Below are 21123 nucleotides of genomic sequence, written 5' to 3' on the forward strand. Positions count from 1 at the left end.
CAAGAGACAAAGATTAGGTCCCCTGATCTGCAAGCGATTTCTTTTTCTTCCTGCATTTTTGCCAATTTATTCCCCTGTGGTATCTGTACTTTAAAAAATGTCAGCTGGAGAAGCTTGCTTGCTTTTCTTGCTTGCTGTTGTTGCATTACTAATTACCGCAGATTTAATTACGGTCACGGTGCTCAAACCTTTCAGGCAGCTATTTGTTTGTGTTAAATCCAAGGAGTGAGAGCATTAACCAATTCTCCTCATGACTGGGCTGGAGTGGGAGATGTAATTCTTTGTGTGAGGAAAAAGGCTTTTTTCGGAAGCGTGGAGCAAAGTAAGAATGATAACCTGAATCTTCGTAGGTTTTTATTCTGGAGTCTTGCAAGGCTTGAACAAGGGAGCATGTGGCCTAGGTAGGACTCATCTTTGCTCTAGTACAAACCCGTAGCTAGATACTTTCTCTCCAGTATAGTAGAAGTCTGTAGCTAGGATACATATTTATTCATTTGCCCCACATTTATTTTTCTGTTCATTTATATAATCTCCATAAATGTCTTATGTTTCCCACACGATTGGCTTGCTTTTTTTAGATTTACTTTTCACAACTGCTTCCTGCCAAGGACTCTTTCAATTCCTTTTTATACCCCGTGTTTGAGCTACAAAGACTTACCTGATTCAGCTGCCATGGAGAGCTTTTTACTCTATACCAGATCATATGACAGCTTTTAACAGAGTAGTATTTTCCAGTTTTCCAGTAGGTATTTTTCAAGGCTTCGGTTGATTTTTTTGAAAAGCACTTTAAGACATTTGTGGGGAAGGTGCTCTATCCCAGTGGCAGTAGTCACTGTAATGGAGAAATGCCCTCGCTGAAGTCAGGAAGCATCCTGGCATCTGTACACAGTGCTGCGCTGGGACACGTAGATATATTCTGTGGATGTGTGAAGTATGTCTACAACTAAATGTATTCCAAATAACATATATGAAGTCTTAATATGTATATGAAGATAGTAATTTGAACATCCTTTGTGTACTCCCACTTCATCATAAGCTTTCATTACATTCTTAGAAAAATAGATTTTTCTTCTCAGTAGTCTCTATCAGCAATTCCTGTACGGAAAAGGCATACTGACTTCATTTTCCTTAATGGCTTGACCAGCTCTCCTACCTTCTCTTCTTATTTGAGATCACCTTTACAGACATTTTTGTATTACTGTTCACAAATCTCTTCAGAATATTTGGGTGATCAATAACATTTGAGTTGAAGTGCCTGTTTGGGTACTTGATTCTTGATACACGGAATCAGAGATGGCCTCATAATTTAGTTGTGTTCCAGCTGAAACAATTTTACACCATAGTTAAATTTTGTCAACTGATTCATCTGTTTTCTAGATCATTAATAAATATTCACTTGTGACAATGAACCTCTTAGGACCTCTCCCTTAATCTTATACTATGAAATTTGATGATTTAATCTTAATTTAACCCATAGAAAGTTCTCTATCAGTCACTCTGATTACTTCATTTCCTTGATAGCCTTCCATCAGGGCTTTTATGTATTAATCAGTGTCAGATCATGGTGTATGGTTGCAGAGGAGTGAGTGAAACTCTAAGATGTTTGTTGCAGCAAGGAGTTAAAGCCTATTAAACAATTTAGCCACTTATTGTGAACTTTGAAGAGTTGGCGTAGAAATTCTTAACTGAGTTAAACAACAGAGGCAACCTTGTACTTGAAAGAAAGAATATATGAAAGCCATTTGGACTCTATGAATGTCACAGAAACTGTCTCAAAAAATTGGTTTAATAATATTGCCAGTTTCATGAAGAAAAATGCTATCTTGAGCGGGATGCAAGTTACTGAGCCTCAGAGTCTGTCTTTCACGAGAACGAGTGGATGATAACATTTCTGACTAAGTGCAAAATAATTGACTTCAGCGTCGCATTCCAGGTTCCAACCTGTCAGGCTTTCAATCAGGATTTAGAGCCAGAGATCCTCCTTCTCCTTGTGATGAATGGTCCAGGGGAGAAGACAAATATAGCCTAAGCCCAATCTGGAACTCTTCAACGACAGATCCACATCAGGCATTTCGAACAACCTCTTGGTGCCAGTGGGCACTGCTGCTTCTTAGGAAAGACTAATGAGATCTAGGCTAAGGCACACCTATGCGAATACAATAAATACAAGGAGAGAACTGTCCCTGGGCTCTGGGAGAATGTGAGCAAAATTTGGGAGGTTTGTGCAGGATCATGGGACAATCTTGGTTAGTAGAGCAGAGAATATTTTGCCACTCTTGGGCATTGGCCTTTTGTTCATGTGAAAAACTGATGTCGGCTCTATTTGGTGTATAACACCGGTGCATCACCTACCGAGTGCTTTCCTTGTTGTAAGTAATAAGAGAGTGTACAAAGATATGAAATGGTTGACAGAAATTAAATGTGAGCTGCCAAACTGATGAGACTGGTTCTGTCAGAAGATGAAACTCTTTTGTTTTGATTTGGGTTTTTTTGGTCTAAATGGCTGTTCAAAATCTCAGTATGTTGTTGTGCACTGCATGCATGGAATAAAAAGACTGTACTACCTACCCCCTCCGCCTTCACCCCAAAAGCCTGGAAGAACTGTCTTGACTTCCTCAACATATGTGGCCTCTTCATAAACTCCGTTAAGGATGTCTAGATCATTCCCTAGTTTGTGGAACTTTCTTTTTTAATGTCAAATACAGCATAATCTTGAAATAAATCTCTTTGTATGGCTGTTGTGTGTGAAAATTTTGCTGCTGGTGTCAGTCAGAAAGTACCACACAGAGTTACTTTCTTCACTGTAATAGTTGTCGCACACTTTTGAAACTACTTTTTCGTGCAATATTTTAAGTATTGTCTTTATTGAATATAAGAAGATTTATTGCATATAGGGTAAATGTAACTAAGACTGGCTAAAAGTTCTTGTGGTTTGTATCAAAAAACCCTTTTCCATACTTTCTTTAATGTCTGGATGAACAACAGTGTCTAAATTGACACTGAAAATAGAGGCTGGACATGAATTTGGTAGATGTATGTTCTGGAAAGCAGGTCACTGTGTATAAGAAACTGAACTGGCAGCCTGGAGTGAAAATGCTAATGCATAAATAAATAAGACTGTTAGAGTAATCAGAAAATATAATGTTCTAATTCTTGCTTTGCATAACTAACAGGCAATTAACTTTCATTGACTCATGATGTGAAAAGTGATCGAGAGACGTAGGTCCTTTGCTTTGGTAACAGTCTGTCAGTTGGGAAGAATGTTTTTCTTGACAGTTGATTAGGGGTTAAATGAGCTGAATAAAATTGGTAATTTTTGCTGCTCTCCCACTTAGTATAACAGCTATTATATGAAGCATTTTTCTTTACATTAGTTGTAATGACTAGCTTTAACTGATTAGCCCTTTTGGAAGAACTGGTTTTGATTGACAAAGATGTCATTTTGGTATTCTCAAGATCTGCAAAAGTGGGTGGTGCATACAGAATCTTGATCAAAGTATTTTTATTTATTGAATTTGATAGATTTGGGTCTGCTTTTAAGCAAACTGCTCCTCTTAGGAGCTTGTACGTGCTTGGTCTGATCATGCAACAGTATAGACGGTGAAGAAGGGAGAAGCAGCAACTCATACCTCCATAATGTGGTACCTGCCTTTATCTATGGGGGACTATGTTGCACCACAGGAGTGTGACCTCAGCTCCTGCAGACCAAGGAGGCATCACCTCACAGCAGATCTGTACAGCCACAAATTCCAGCCACAGACAGTTTTGGAAGAGTAACTGCTTTCCAAATCACCAGGCCTACCTGGAGATGCTGGCCTGCTCTTGCGCCCTGAGAGTGGCATCAGTCCATTCGGTGCTCATTGACTTTAGATGATGGGAAAAAAAATAGCTGGGAGAAAAGCGGGCACTTTCTGAGCAGTGGCAGTAGGGAACAGGGTTGAGCATGAAAATATTTACAATGAGTTCTAACTTGTAGTAAGGCCTCGTGTTGTGGTTAAACTGGTGCATATCAGTAATTACTACAGTGTGATTCCTGAAAGTAATGGGCATATTTATCTTAAGACTGGGGAAAAAGCATGGGTAGTAGGGATTGCTACTGAAAATGGTAACATAAAACAAACATGGTTACAGGTTTGTGGTGGTAGTGGTGGTGTTGTTGGTGTTATTGTTGTTGGTTTTGAGCTGTTTCTCTTCACAGGCTCAGGAACATAAATTGTTTCATAGCACAATGTTTTTCAATCTTTTTTCATTTTGTGGATTCACTTCCTCCCACACCTTCCCCCCCCCCCCCCAGTTTAAGATCTTATTTAATGATCTTCAGTCTACAAGAGGCTTGATTTTATGGCCAGCTTAGAAATAGCTCTTGAATGTCAGTTCAAATGAAAACTTCAACCCCAGCTCTAACACAATTGGCTTGAAGAGTACTGATGCGTAGGTAACTACTTGGAGTTTTTGTCATGGTATAGAAACTAGTCCACATTTTGATAGAGAGTGATGTTTTTGGAGGCAAATAATCAGGCTCTTGGGAAAACAAGGTACTAGTTCTTCATCTGCAATAGAGGTGGAGAATTCATCTACTGGAACGCTGCTGCCTGTGGCTATCTTACAGCGGACCACACTGATGAAAGCGGCTTTTCACAGCCCCTCCAAAAGTGCCGTGCTATTACACTTGCGATACTTCAAAGTTTATGATTGCACTAAAGTCCTAGAGTGAAATGTCTTTTCAAAATTTTAGATCAAAGGAGCAATGCTAGAACATCAACAGGAAATAAAACATTTTTATTGAATATCTGTGTAATATGTATGTTATTTTTACGACAATTGGAAAACTCTACTGTGGGAAGTCACTACACAAAGTGAAACAAAATATAAACCACCTCATCAAAAATGAAGGTAAAATACGGCTAAAGTTGTCAGCTCGCGGGCCACGAGCGATATGGCAGGATAAAACACCCCAAACATTTCTACAAGATACAGAGAAAACCCACACAGAGAAACACTCAAGCAGGCAGTAAATATACACAAAGGCAACTAGGATCTTTCTACAGCATCAGATTCTAATACTTCACACAGCTTTGTCAGAAAGGTACATGTGGCTTCTTTGAGGATGAAAATGGCAGGTTCAGTCTCTGAGAATCATTGTACCTTACAAACCAGTTCTACGGTGACATTCAGTCTGGCAGTGTAGGAAGAGAAAGCATTAAGATACCTTAACACGAGTCAGTCTTGGCAGTTTGAACCTGCAGCTATCCTGAATGAACAACTGAAAGTTGGAGACCATGAAGCTCTTATGCTGGAAAGCTGACTGTCTACTTCTCTTTGGTGGGGTTTGGTCCTTAAGGTGAAGATTTTAAAGTATTCCAGCTTGATGCTTTGCATGTATGCGCCTGTTTCTATCGGAAAATGTCTCACTTGTGTTTTTTCCGTGTTTCGTGTAAAAAAAGAAAGAAAATGGGTCTTGCTATTCTCACTTTTGGAGGTGGGGAGAGATCCAGGCTTTCATCCGCCTCCCACTTCTTTGCTGCTTCTTTTACCCCCAATGTACTGAAAACATCGGTGCTTGGCCATCGCTGCACTGCCCGCTCAGGCTGTCACACCTCTCCCAGAAGCAGAGCCTCGAGGGAGGCTGTGAAATTTAGTTTTCAGTACACAGGTCTCCGATTACATTCATCTTTGTTCTTTGTTTTCAGTAATTTCTTTTGGCTGCGACCGATAAGAACATTAATGGGTAGCCTCTCGTGCCTCCCTCCAAAAGGTATAGCATTTCCACATTTCTGGGGTAGTCTGCATTGCTGAAAATAATGAACTCTTCAAAGCATTACAATTATATTCACAGCTTGGCAAGATAAGCGAGGGGCCTCAAAGGACGGTACATGAGATAGAAGTGATGCCCTAAATGACTTGATGAGATGGTACAAGCGGAGATGACATGCTGGCTAGCCGTAAGATGACTATCTACAGTAAAGCGGCGGGGGGCGAGGGTGAGGGCGGTTGGAAATGTAGAGTATTGCACAGGGCTTGACAAAATGCTGCGTGGTCAACCCATTCGATATAGCATCCTTGTCCCCTGCATAGCTCTCCAGTTCTAAATTGGTCCATAATAACTAGAACTGCTTGTGCTACGCATTCCTTCGGCAGTGCAGTAGAAGGGAATGGCAGTATTATTACAATATCACTACGGAATAAATTGATTGCTATCCACTGAGAAAACTACATTTCTAAGCACACACGGCAGTCACAGTGATACACAGAGCAGTCTTTCAAGACTCTTATGGAATGACTAATAGCTTCATAATAGTGCCATTTACTACATAATAACATTGAAAACATTTAAAAACTCCTCCTGAAACGAGCATCTAGTATACAGAAGAGGTTGCTTCAGTTTTCTAGAACTTGTTCTTTGTTTTCACTTTTTTTAAAGGACAAATTAAAACTTAAGTATAAATAGTATATAAAAGGTCACTAGCTGTTCTCTTTTGGCTTACTTTGAAGTGCATTTAGAACTATGGCTAAATTTTGTCATCTTCTGATGGGATTACAATACTGTCTGTTTACCATGAAACTATTTTGTATAATAAACTCACACGGCTGTGTCTAAAAAATATTCTGCATTCCTTCTAATCTGAGTTAGTATAATAAAATATTTTGTTACAAAGTCTAATGTGCAAACTCATTATAATGTGAAATCGTGGATGGAATTCACAGTATGCAAATTTTGTATAAAGGTGATAACGGAGAGCTACTCTTGTTTTCATGGCAGCATTTCGCTACTGCTGCGTCTCCCCCCTCCCTTCCCCCCTCCCTGCACAACCTCTGCAATGGTCTTATTTTGTATGTTAGACGAAATCGTTGCCTCCTATGGAACTGCTTCCTCAACTTTCAATCTAAAGCCATTTCAGTCTGTTATGTGTTTGCTTTGGAATATATACAAAAAAATTATATCCTGGCTACGTCTCCTTGAGGTCAGCCATGGAGCTGCTCAGATCATGCTAAGTTGCCTGTGAAAGAAGTCTACCCACTCGGATTTGCCCCTCCAAGATTCACTGTGGACGCGTAGCGTGTTATTAGGATGGTCTAGTTGAAAGCTCAGATTTAAGTTGTCCTTTAAGATGTCAGTGTAACACTACTAGTGCCTTACAAGTTGGAATTTTTTTTTTCTGGAATGCAGACGATACAATAGTTACCCTATAATATATTATCAGCTCTCCTATATCTCAGTCAATTTACATAATTTAAAATAGAACATCTTATTAAAAACATCTAGATATACACAGATTAGGAAACGCTTACAACATACAAATACACAAACTAGAAATAAATTCTCAGCATACTGGTGTATATATACAACTGTGTGATACAATAAATAATTTCTGTCATGCTCTATCTACACATCATATTGCTTAAAAGAAGAGTAGATCTGGGGGGGCAGTGGTGAAATGAATCGCCTTTAGAGGGCTCTCTACATTTAAACCTGTGCAAATTAAAATGGGAATTTAAAAGTACAACTGATCTGTGTCAGGAACACATGGCTGGAAATGAAAGGACCCATATTACTGAGGTATTTACAGATACTGGCTAAAGAGCACTATGTGGGCAAATGCAGAAAGGCTTCGTCTTCTTCTTCTTTTTCTTCTTCATAATTTAATTTAATTTAATTTAATTTACTTCTTGACCGCCAGCATGGCATCTACCTCCTCCTCGGGCTGTAAGGTGTGCCACTGTGCAATGGGCCGCCGGGGGTTGGCCAACATGTCTGACCAATGCCGCAGCTCCGCTCCGGTGCTGTTGTAGCCCACAAAGACTTTCCCGATGGCATCGTTCTTGCCAATCTTGTCATAGTCCAAAACAGTCACAACTATTTGCACTTTCTACAACGAGACAGAGAAAGACCAGTGAGCGTGACAGTAAGGGGAAGGTGGGCAGGGATGAATCTTGGGACAGACAACGACAATGGCGACTCCATGGAGGGGGTAAGTGTGTGATAGCCACAGCAGGTTCCTGCAGCGAGAAGCAAATTCAAACTTTTGTCTTTGCTTCCTGTGAGCCTTCCAAATAAAATTAAGTTCATATCCTCCCTGTTAGCTTGAAACTTGCCCCCTTGCATCAAAGAGATCGTCATATGGGAATTATTTTTTTCCTTTAACAGACTAACCACCTATGGTTTTTTTTTTTTCATTACTGAAGACTTAGACTGCTAGAAGGCTGTAGGGCTAAAAGTGAGATCTTAAAGTAAGCTAAGGCAAAAGTAGTGTAATTTAACACATCATTATTGTTTAAGTAAATAAGTAAAAATTAGGTAAAATTCAGAAACCGCTCTACCCCAAGTTAACCTTTGCAGTGGTGTACTCTATTCTGTTAGCTGCTTTTCTGCTTCTAAACAACTCCTACCCGTCTATCCATCATACTAATCCGTTATTTTCAGATAAATTCAGAAGACAGCCCTTGTGGTTACCATATACATACACACACGTACTCACCTGTGTGTGTGTGCGTGTGCACATCTGTAAGTATGTGTGTATACTGTGTATATTCTATACATTTAAAAAGGAGTCTAGAAAACAGGCTGCACGCTCAGGGGAGTTGGAAAGAAGCATAAACCCCACTGTCTCGGGGCTCTGACACACCGGCGCTGCCTGCGACAGAGCTGGTGTTGTAGTGCCACTTCTGCTGTAGGAACGGTGACCTCTGGCAAACAGGGTTAAACTATTCCCACAAAATCTGCGCGAGCCCATCTGTCACAGCTCATAGACAATTTTCCATTCACTTAGACTGGGGCACACTGGGAGGTGATGTTCAAGCCAAGCATTTGCGTATGCACTTGTGTGCACATTCCTCTCCATCAGGTCATTAATATTTGCCAAAAGAGCACAAACAGCTATTCCTTCAGTGGAGTGGTGTTCTTCCCCAACAGCACCTAAGATGTTAACAGCCTTGGGCTGATTTTACTAAACTGTAAACGCTTCTCCTTAGGGAGCTTTATTTTTAAAGATGAACATACAGTTCTTTTCCTGATTCCTTTCTATCCCATGGTAAATGCACACAGCTTCTTATTCCAGTGTGTTTCCTGAATTGGAGGAAGAAATGCCGTGAAACACATTTCTTCCAGAAAATTCTTTTATTCTCCAGCATCAGGTTTTTAGATTTAAGGTTTTAAATATAGGTACAATCTGGATTTCTTACCAGAATGGTTAATTTCAGTGCTTGTAATAGGATTATCTTTTAAAAGCAACCGACTCTTTTAAGCATATCTGCAAGACCAGGCTCATGAGGTCTATTTTATAGAGTCCATTCCCTTACAAGATTGTACAATTCACTGAGCCAGAGAAAGAGATGATTCCAACAGGCACTAAAGTATTTATATAGTTGCTGATGACAAAAGTGTACATCAAACTCAAGACTGTCTCCCCAGAGCACTCATGATAAAAGGCAATATCCTGAAGCAAGTATTTCTAGATGCCAAAATGATGTTTCAGTGTTGCTGTTTGCAATATACTCACTTTTAATGTTGATGGTACCTCCCCAAATGAACATTTATGTTTTAGATGCATGGTACAATCACAGATATAAAATGTAAGCATGAGACTACTATTTTACGGTGCAAAAAAAAAGTTGCCTGTTGTACCTAGAAGCTTGGGGGCTAGTTACAATTGGATTCTTTTTTGGTGTTAATCATAAGACAACAGTAAGCACTGTAAACAAAAGACCCTTTTCCTTGCTCTATAAAGATGTAAAAACAGCTAGCTCAGATGAACAACTCTAAGATGATTTTCACCTTATGGTCTCTGGCTTAAACCTAGAGATAAAGGTGAGCATCTTTTTGCCTTTGTACCATACATTAAAGAAACAGCTGCACTGCAAAACCCAACAGGTGCTAGTAGAAAGCACCACCTCTGCCAATAAACACTTGGATTAGCCATTTCTTCGGTGTGATGAGGCATTCTTTGGACTAAAAGGGCCTGGAGATGGTGCTACCTACCTATGGAGGTGGTCTGTCTTGAAAGTGGTAAAAACGTGCTTGACCTGCCTGTAGCAACATAATTTGACTTCACAGTGGTGTTCTCCCATTACTCTTAAAGACATCACTTTCTTTCCTTAAGAGCCAGAATCCATAGTTGCTATTAAATTGTTGAAAATGTTAATATTTGGCCCATTTTAAATTACAGAGGTATACTGCATTTGAGCTGCTTTCCCTCCATGAGCTCTCTTACCTTCGCCCTCCAACAATCAAGAAACTTGTATAACCATTATTTTTTATTTGACTGCTTAGTGACTTTCACATGAATTACCCAAAAGTCACAGTGATTCTTACCATATTAAGTCTAAATAACATTTAAAATGTGTTTTTCTAATGATGAAATCACTTCAGTAAGCATAAGGAAATAACTTCTAAATATAGTCTTTTATAAGTAACTCCAAAATACGTTGGCATACGACCAAAGTCCACAATTACAGATTTGAATTTGAGGCTATATACTGAAGTAAATAGCTATAAAGTCATTCTAATAGTTATAAAAAAGAAAAAAAAAAAAGCAAAAATTTAAACAGCTAAACCACAATACTTTTTAAAGGGCCTATATTCACCTTATAAAACTAATTTAGGATAAGAAGACAAAATGGCCAAGTACCTACAGAATGCACCTAACCATGCCAAAGCTCAGATCTGATAACTTGGAGGTGCCCACTGCAGTTCCCCAGTCCTGTCTCTGTTTGGAAATCAAGACATACATTGCCTAAATTGCCAGAGAGGCTCGATTTGATTCATCTTTTTTTTTGCCTCTGGGTCTTTGATGCTTGTTATGAGATCTTTCACGAGCAGACAGAGCTGCTTTCATTAAAATCAATGGGAATTAGGCCCCACCAGATTTCTCACTTTTTGATTCCTAGAGTCCATAGACACCTGTACATGCCGTGGGGCATGAAGAAACTCTAAATGGGCTAGTCATGCATCCAAGTCACTACTCCTACTTCCTCACCTTGTCTAGTTTTATTATCTTTGTCAGTACCAAGTCAATAAAAAACAAGCATACAGCTTTAGTTGAAATGTAGGCCTTGGCTCCTGGGCTTCTCTCCAGTACAGTTGCTATCAAAATCCAAGATACAGAGTCTCAAAACCCATACCATGCTCTCATCTAATTAGGAGGGGGCTCTCAATTTGGCCCAAGCCATTTATACCCATTTAAACTTTTAACTAGAAGTAGCAAGGCACCTAACTCACACCTAGACCTTCCTCACAAGCCACAAAAGGTTGTATTCCCAGGCTATTTTAATTATGGTCATTCAACGTGGGAGGCCCCTGAAAGTACACTTTCCACACACAGCTCCCCCCAAAGAGGATATTGTCTTGCTTAACATCTCCATGGTCACAGGACTCCATCGACGGGCATGGAGTTATTTTCTCTTCCGAGGATGTTTAAACCAATACATCCTCCCTGCCAATGAATGCTCTAACAAGTGAGCAAAATAATGAAATAGTTTAACGCTAGTGGTTAAGGCTTTAAAAACATGGAGGAGGCCTGTACCAACTGATCTTTATGTGTTTTACACGACCTACATCAGACCAAAGTCTCTCCCTTTCCAAGTAAACCACCCAACTAAGAGGTGATCTTATGCTCTGTGGCCAACCATATACTCCTTATTTATGCAGAAATGAGTGTTGCACTCCCAACACAAGCCATAGGCACAGGCGACAAGAGTACTTGCTTACAGCATTGAAGATGCTTTTTTTTGAAGATTAAATTCACTTAGGGAGGAGAGTGAATTGGATGAAGGTTTCCCACATGCCTCCCGCACCTCTCCCTTGGGAGAAAAGTCTAATTAACATCAGAGGTTAAATCTCACTCGTGTCAGTGGGAGATGATTTGCCTCCCAGTAGCCCAAAGGAAGGTTACTGAGTCCCCGAAAAAAATGACAAAATGCCTTGTCCTGGTATTTCCCACTGCTAATGTAGGTGCCTTCCAGCTCACTGTGATGACTTCTGAGGCCCCTCGTTTTAGGCACTGAGCTTTCCAGGAGTAGGACCTGGGCAACTGCTGGAGCTACCCTGAGATGCCAAGCGAAGAGGTACTGCAGTACTGACCCCTGAGACTCTCAAATGACTTTTTCCAAGGGATGTAGGAATCACTGAAAGGGTTTTCATGGTGTGTGGCAATAACTGAAAAGAAGTTGTGATTAAATTATATGTTTTACTTAAGAGGGATGCTGCAGTACTTTCAACAAACAGGACTGAAAAATGCATAGGAAACACATTTAACAGATGATGCCAATTTATTATTTCAAATAATTTCAGGAAAATTGCTATATATGCCTTTTCTTTTATCCATACTTTTTTGCTGGCACATTTCTTTGCTATCTCCCTGTGGATTTTTTTTTTTTCAAGAATCCATTTCTGTTAACAGAAAATGTCAGTTATCCGTTTCTCACTGATGAATCAAAGCTTCATAAGTACTGTGCATTTTATCATTTCCCTCTTGAAGCAGTCACACTCATCTAATGTAGCACAGGGCTGGCACCTAGGTGCTAATGAAGGCATGCACACGTGATAATTAACAAGATTCCTGTTAAATATTTATAAGGGCTGAGAAATGGAATGCAGAGGGAAGACAAAACACTGTTTGACATTACCTGAATTTGCTCGAATGGTACTTCAAAGCTGAAAGACTCGTTGTAGTAGGGATTCAGAGTGTTCTTTTTAATTGTAGTCTTTTTCTTCTTCAGCCTCTTACCGTTCTGCATCAGATGGATCTTCACATAGGGATCTAAGTAATCAAGAGAAGAGATAGAGCTAAGAAGGGCAGTTCAGTGTCTTTTCTATGGATTTTAATCCCCCACATTTAAGACTCGATGCAAAAAAAAAAAAAAACAAACAAAACGTTCAGCAACAAACAGTGTGTATTTAAACAAAGTTCTAATTTCCACTATAGAAAAACTCCTCAACAATTGTGAATTGTTCCTCATGGAAAAATGTACAAAACATTTATTGCATTATCTCCTTAACATCGCGAAGGAGGGGTAAATTCCCACCTAACTTTGTTCCGTAGCTCATTAACCGTCCTGGAAATATTTTTACTTTAACATTACTTACTGGAAACATTTCTTAGCCACAGGGCTGTGGGGTAGTTTTCCCAAGAGCCATGAGTACTGCTGAAAGCACGCACAGCGGGCACAGGGCTTGTGCGGCAACAGCCCCGCCACTCTTCACATCACCCCTTGGGCAGGAGCTGCGCCGCGGTTTTCCCATCCTCTCACCTCCCCAGTGGGCTGTGACTGACACAGCGTGGTGTCCGTGGGTCTGGCACAGGGACAGATTGCATGGCAGGAAGGGACTTTTTGCCCCTTAAATACCAGTTCTCTGTCCTAGTGCTACATGCAGCCAGACCAAGATGCAGGCCATGGTATCGGTATAAATTATGAATTGTTTTTGCTACTCTCTATTGAATTCCCATTGTTATTTTGTACAGCCTCTGGTGGCTAAGTAGCAGAACTGATTTGGTACCTAATCAGGTATTCCTCACGCAGGCAAAACTCTCATGGACATTACTGCTGTGAAGTGGTATCTCAGGGGTTATACTTTCAACAGAAATTTTGCCTGCTTAAAAGAATAGCACCGTCAGTCCTTAATCTGTTACAAGAGCCATGTTCCCATCTAGAGAATGAATGAGCAGTTCTTCTTCCATGGTGGTGTTAATTAGCAGTACTTTCACTGAGCTCAGTTATTTTTCTGTTTAGGCCAACCACGAAGCACCATTTGAAGCATCGCAAGCTCATCCTTTTCAACAACCTTTATGGTACTGTCACCAAAATTTGGGTAGGTACCTCTCTTGGCTTTAGGCAGCTGAACTGTGATGTAGGTTAAGGCAAACCTTCCCTCTGGTGAGCTGGTAGGAACTGTGCAAGGCGCCAGCCAGCTACAAGTCATCTGTGGTGTAAATTAAGAGAGCCTGAATGCAAACTATCAAAGGAAAGGGCTTCTCCTTTCCCTCCTGAGAAAAGGATGGGGCTACAGACGAAGAATGACAAATGAATATTGAAATTAAATATTATCACTATGAGCAAAATATGCTTTATGACTCTGCAATGAAATCCATGTTCAGAATGTCTGAGAAGAGTGCTTGCATTCTGCTACAGTCAAAATATGCCTTACTGTGAAAGACCTGGGAGCTCAGGACAGTTAAGTTACTGGAGTGACTTGATCATGGTCTACAGTACCTCTGAAGGGAGCATAATTTTGGTAGTGGACTCCGCAAGCCAGCAGACAAGGGTATAATGAGATCCAATGGCTGTGAGAAGAAACTAGACAAATTCTAACTTAGAAACAGACACGTACTTTAGTAGTAAAACTGAAAGACCTGGAATAGCTTCTCAGTGTTTGTGGTGAACTCTCTGTTACAGAGGGTTAAGATTCCTTCTCCCTCAAAAGACTCAAGTTCAAATAGAAATTAAATGTGGGTAGGTTTACGCTCCAGGCTAGACAGGGAATTGCAAGGGTTGCCTTTGGCTGCACAATGCATGAATTAAGGAGTATCATGTGAAGAACAGAAATGCTAGCAAAAAGCCCACAGAATTCTATTTCTTTTTGAATATGGAGTTCACCATCACTGCATACAGGATTTGAAGGTGGAAAACAGGTGAATCTGGACTCCTTCAACATTAGGTGATGCTTAAGAAAAGCTCATATACCTTATTACTTTTGCTGAGGCTCCACGCTGAATGCACAATTGTTTTGGCACGCAAAATGACGTTTTAGGTATAGCTAATAATATAGTAAAAAAGTTCAGTACTCAAGGAGCCAGTAGTAGAGTGTTAAGATATGGAAAAGAGGTAAGATGCTGTTAAAATAAAACTTGAGTAACTAGAGTGAACTGGGAGGCTAAATACTGCAGTAATACATTATTATTAAGGTGATTAGAACTGAAGAATTCTATTAAAATAAATGCAGTCAATATAAGTCAATCCTTTACTGACCTGTGCTTGTGCACAGACAATATACACATATTTGATGATTATTCATATGCCCACAGGAACTGTGTAGTAATGATTTATATAGCGATGCAGACATATTACTATCTTGATAAACATTCCATATTTAGAGAAAAATATTTTTAACTTAGAATTCAAGTGTATGTGAATGCTCAGTGTCTACGTGTACATGCACTTGAAATGATTTGCTTCTATTGACTTTCCAGAATTTCTGTTTTCAGGCTGTGCTTAAAGCAAAATCTGACCCCAGATAACTCACGGCCATAGGACAAGGCCCAGAAACTACGTTTCTGTGGTTTCTTTTTCATGTCCTGATCAGCTCTTAAAGTTTGTCTGCCTGGGGATTCGAGTTAGACTCAGCCAAATGCCATTTTTTTAGTAGGAAGGATCCAAGTGGTACCAGATCGCCACAGTAGTGCAGAACTGTCAGTGGCAGAGGTCCCAAATTGAGCACAGAAGGGCACATATCATATGATACAATATCCTTATTTTTTTTCATCCAAGGGTAAAATTGTCACACCAAACCAAATAGAAATTGAATATCACCTAGCTGAAATCATGGTCCTTCTCTTCTAGTTTCAGAGGAAAGTATTAAGTAAGTTCACACATCACAAATCCACTGAAAATCACAACAGGGTGTCCAGCTCAAGTAAGCGGATGGGCCACTAGAGATTTCAACCGAGTTTCTCCTCATTAGATTGTACATCCACTTCCTATTTCTTGAAGTATCCTGGTCTTTCCTAGTTCTTCCCTCTCTTCATTCTTCTGTATCTCATATATGAACCCCTCCACCAGTTAAATTATCTTCAGTTTCACTCTCCCATATCCCATGACATTATCCCTAACTCCCTCAACTCACCAGTAATCTATTTGCTCGTGAGCTACACAGACAACCTGATACCTAAGCACAGACTTTCTTGCAACTTCATGAATAAATTTCTGAAAAAGACAGATTCTCTTCCACCAAATAACAGAAGCTGAACTGCTTGGAGTCAATTATTGGAAGAAGGAAGGATAATCAAAAGAAAGCAGAAACTCTGGGAAGTGCCAATCCCCAGTGATTTTTCTGAGATAAGGTTTAGTGCTAATGGAAACATTTCTTTTCTCTACTTGCAACATTAACATCAGTGCTGGCACTGTTACTCATGCTGAGTAATACTTTAATATGTAAATAGTCTCACTGAATAAATGAGACTACTAAAGATGACAGAACTGATATTACAGCCCAGCAATGACAAATTGTCTGGTAAGTGCATAGCCTGGGCAAAAAGGGCACAATTCTTTTGACCAAGTACAAGTGTCTACGTCCGATGCCAATGAAAATAAATAAGCATTTGTCTTTATGTACTCTGGACAGTTATCTCATTACAGAATAAATATCTGTCTTTGGTCAAATAAATTGCACCCCAAAATATTTATTTCTCTTCACCGACACAAGATAGCCTATTTGCTTTCATGTAAACAGTTATGCTGGAGAAATTTCGAGTTAGAAGAGGTGAACATCACTCTGTTTTTTCCCCCAGTTGTATTCCTTTCAAGTAAACAGGAATTTAGATCCACATTACATCCACAGCTATCTGGAAGAAGGGATGTTGCATCCAGAGCACTACGGACGTCCCTCTGCCAAAGGGGACAGAAAGGCTGTGTGTCCCTTGCTTAATAATTCACGTTAAGCAATGTGTGGGATTAAATAAAATTCTGCTATTTATTCCCTCATTAATGGTCTAGCCATGAATGCTAAAAAGATGTAAAATTCATAACTAATTGTGCATTGTAGATTTTACAACCACATCTCAGGGGAGGCTAGCTGAACAGCTTTAAAAGCACTGGGGGACCAGCTGACACATTTTGTTTTCCTGAAGTTTGCAGTAAGATGCCAATACATTATTTCAAGGATAATTGAAATGGTATGTAATAGCAGGTAAAGAATTTTGGAGTCATTTGGACCGTGAGGCACATATACACAATTAAAACCCTCTTAAAACAATGATTAGTTCATCATCATCATGTTGCAGACTAGATGCACTTAGGGGTTTTAAAAAAGCAAAGTTTACAGCTGAAAGGAAATACTACGACTCGAAAGAAGAAAATCGTGGCTAATGACAGTATCTGAGGAAAAAGTGGAACTTGAGAATGACTGCTTGTCAGTGGATTTTAAGATGAAAAATTTGTTATAGGGATCAGTAGTTAATGAAAAATCATTTTCCACCTAGGTAGGAGAGAATTCAGTACATGAATTTCCAATTGTATGGATCTTCAGCAGAAATGTGTCAACAGCGTACTCAGCTTGGGATGGTTTTACTACAATGGTTTATTCTGAACGCAAACATAAGGATGGTGCCCACCTTTGTTAAATATTTGTAAGGCTTCTGTGATCTAATCAAAATAGGAAAAGCAAGCACCTAGAAAGTTGACAAATTTGAAAAAATGCTGCAGGGATAACACTGGAATTGATCGAGTGTGCAATTACAGCCCTGAGCCTGCATGCGGGGGGAGCCTAACGGTTTATAGAGAAAAATCCCACACAGCTCTGTGTGGTGGGATCAGAGAAAACTCTCTACAAGCCTTGAAAAAGCCTAACAGGATTAATAGGAAAAAAAAATGAGCCAGAACAAACTAGCCATAGATACAACTGAATAAAGTTTCATATGACAAAACACTGTAATAAGAAGATGTTCTCAAATCAAATGCAGAAGCCGAGAAGAAATATGGTGCCAGAATTGCCTCCAGCTGTATTATTGCCTTCAAAATGTTCAGGGTAACTGGGTGCTAATTAGCACATGATTTCCCCCATCAGAAGAGAATTTATGCCAAACTCATGCCAAAGCACACATCACTGACATTTAGAGCAAAGGTGTCAGCAGACAGTAGACTTTCCATTCCAGGAAGCAGAATGAATTCCTGAAGAGCTCAGAAATGGATCCAATGAATAAAGAAAATCAGGTTTGCAAATGCAGCCTTATAAAGGGCTCTGAAAAGGTGGCTAGGACAGAGGTGACTTCCAGGGTGGATAGTTATTTCCATGCTAAAGAGCCATAATCACTCTCATCCTGCAACCACACAGGAGGATGGAAAGCCAAGGAACGGCCAAGCCAGAGCCTTAGACCAGAGCAGAGGCAGATTCCATGTTGCACCCTTAACCTGTTCTTATTCTGTGCTAACACCCTTCAGAAAAAGCTTTTTTTTTTTTTTTTTTGGTGTACAAGAGCGGGCAGCGGGGAGAACAGCAATTTTAAACAGCAAACAACTTTATTTTCTATAGAGACTGTGCCAGGGATGAAGACCTGCATGCTCGCTTCTGCCTTCAGAGAGCGATGGCAGCGGTTGCCACAGCTGTGCTATGGAAAGCAGCAGGGCTCTGCTCTCACAGCAAAACAGGAGAAACTTCCCTGGGACTTCCCACAGATTTGCTGATTTTTCCCAAGGATCATGGGACGTGCTCCCTCCGTGGGCATATAAACACTTCTCTCTCGAGAGAGGGATGATTCACATGATGCCTGTGGCGTCCAGGCCATGGATAATTTGCCCTAACTTTTTTTCTTCTGTTTATTCATGTATGGATGAGAGGGGATAATTAAAGTCTCTGAAATAATGAGTTTAGAGTGATATTGTGCCTGGATTGTCTAAACTAGTATTTTTCAGATGAATGGAAAGCTTCGAACAGGAAGGAAAGCCAGAGGGGGGAAAATGTGTTATCTGGAGAAGCAGCAATATAAGGTACAATTACTAAGGAGTACAAGTGCTATGGTACATTCTAGATTGCATAAAAGTTATAGTTTATATTCATTGACGCAAGCTGTTGGGCCTTCTACCTTCCTCTACAAATGAGCAAATTAAAGTTGGAACATTATTTTTAAGGAGCAGCTGATGTCTCAAGGGAAATATTGGAAAACATTCTCATTAGAAACAATTCTCTCGGCATGAAATATAGGGTTTGTGAGTTTTTTCTTATCACATTTCCTTGAAAAGAGGCTTGTTGATTTTTTAACAAAAGTTTATTTTCTACATAATGTCCAGCCCTCAGCTAATATTGATATTTAGATACTCTCATCATAGTTTCCGTAACCCCACCAAGCTGTAGATGACTTGATGTTATGGGCCAAATCTTTAGCTGTAGCCAGTACTTGATCAATACACGTGGGAAAAGTAGATAGGAAAAGTATTTGCTGTAGGTTCCTGTGTGGCATCTCTGCCAGTCCAGACCTCAGCAAACCCCTTCTTAAAATGACTTTAATAAGCAGGCTGAGGATTGAGTGGTGTGCCTGGGAGATTCTCCCCACACCACCCAGTAGTGTACTGGCCATGGAAAGAGTTGAGAAATTGCGAGCAGCCTAAATGGGCTGCCAGAGTGGCCCTGAGAGCTGCGAAGAGTTCAGTTAAAAAGACTTGTATTATACTTGCTCACTTGTCTATCTATGCCCCATGGGCGGACTGCTCCAGATGTAGCACACACACACAGAGTACACTGCCCATCAGGCCCTTTCTTGCTCATATTATATGTCATAGTGTAACAAGTTAGACAACTTTGCATTATGCATTTGCATCAGAACTTTTAAATGAAGATGTTGTAAGATTGGGTGATTTGTAAATGAAAACATTTGTAATTTCATGTTCAACAACATTAGACAGATTCTTGCAGGAATAATGGGGTCTGATAATCAATTTATAGTGGGGAAGAAGGGGTTGGCATTTATAAAAACTAGCAATAGCCTGCTTATAACGAAAAAAGTTAAACGGAGAGTGTAGCAAAGTAGCCTCAAAATAGCAGCTCTTCACTGTTGTGCAGTTAGATGAATATCAAGTTGTTACTAATATGCTGAATTCAGAGAACCAAGGAGCCTTGGGAAGAAGGAGGTACTGTAAAAGTGACAGCAAGCCAACAATGCCCTCACCAGAGAATCCCAAACTGAGGTTGCTAAACATGGAGAGCTGACAGTGGAAACAGAAATGTTCACAGTGGCCTGAGGGCTATTCAGCCAGTGCTCGAGTCTCCAGTTCCACCCACAGTGCTTCCAACTGGAACATAACAACAAATGTTACAGCACCAGATGGGGAAAGTATCAGAAAACTGGAAAAAAAAAAAAAAAAAAAAAAAGCAGCAGCCAAGCCTCTTATTTAAAACCGGCACAAATTAGCGCTTACGAGCTTATGATTAAGTTTACTGCCACAGCAAGGGCAGCTGATCTGTCTCTCTTGCATCCAAGCAGTTCATTTCAGCATAGTTACACACAGGCAAAACAAACAGTTTTATAAAGCGCAGCAAATGTGGGTTGAACCAACAGGAAAATGCCCCTTGAGTTTTGGCTGTGGGTAAACACAGAATACTCTTGTGGAGAAGCAGAACAACTCAACCAAGCACTTTGTAAATGTGATTACACAGAAACTACAAGCATCGAAGCAGTAAACGTGGCTCCCCTGTATTTTCACCCAAAGAACTGACTGCTCACGAAGCTTGAATGTAGTTAGGAGGGGAAAAGACAGCATGGCATTTTCAAACTTTAACATACTGGAGAAGAGCACGTGCGATCTTAGATAACAACTAAAGAAATAAAAAAGCATACTGTAATATGTCATGTTCGTATACAAATAGAAAGAATGCAACAGCAACGAAGATGAGGGAGACATTAACATCAAATGGTGGAAAGGTATTAATTGGGGCTGCTGATAGAAGAAGAATCTCCAGTACAGGAATTCAGACAGAAACCAAAGCAAACTGGCAATACTTCAGGCAGCAAATTCCGGCAGACTGCTGAGTTTGAATTTATGTAATGCCATTTGATGATATAGAGAACAAATTAATTAAATTTATATTTATTAAATTGGTGGTACTGAAAATACCAGAAGATAATACATAGAGGCTTAAAGAGATTCAAAATACTGTCCTCAAGTGAACTGGGGAGGAGAGAGGGGGGAATAAACATTGACTGAGGAATAATGACAGACTGAAGAGTAGAGAGAGAAGCAGAAGCGCATAGAAAAACCCAAACAACCTAAGGTTAAAGAGCAGACCGTGTGAGACGTTTTAGCAGAAAAAAAACCCGGAGCTGGGTACATAACAATGTCTCTCACTGGACTGTTTGTGAGTACCTCGAAGCCCTCCATACCTGGCCTGGTCATGCAGAGAGGGGTACCAAGATTTAGGGGGGG

The 21123-nt window shown here is 40.0% G+C and overlaps 1 protein-coding gene across 2 annotated transcripts in view; it reads right to left on the reverse strand.

Moving 5' to 3' along the window:
• Positions 1 to 6417: 6417 nt before the first annotated feature.
• SYT1 (synaptotagmin I) overlaps positions 6418 to 21123 on the reverse strand; it is a 131372-nt gene continuing 116666 nt past the window's right edge. For both annotated transcript variants that reach the window (XM_009892463.1, XM_009892464.1), the window contains exons 7-8: positions 12622 to 12755; positions 6418 to 7868 (exon numbers count right to left, since the gene is read on the reverse strand). In XM_009892463.1, the coding sequence (XP_009890765.1) occupies positions 7662 to 7868; positions 12622 to 12755 (341 nt within the window). In that variant the 3' untranslated portion in view covers positions 6418 to 7661. The remainder of the gene's footprint in view (positions 7869 to 12621; positions 12756 to 21123) is intronic.

The sequence above is a fragment of the Charadrius vociferus genome, unplaced genomic scaffold, assembly GCF_000708025.1.
Source record: "Charadrius vociferus isolate BGI_N301 unplaced genomic scaffold, ASM70802v2 scaffold839, whole genome shotgun sequence".
NCBI lineage: Eukaryota > Metazoa > Chordata > Aves > Charadriiformes > Charadriidae > Charadrius > Charadrius vociferus.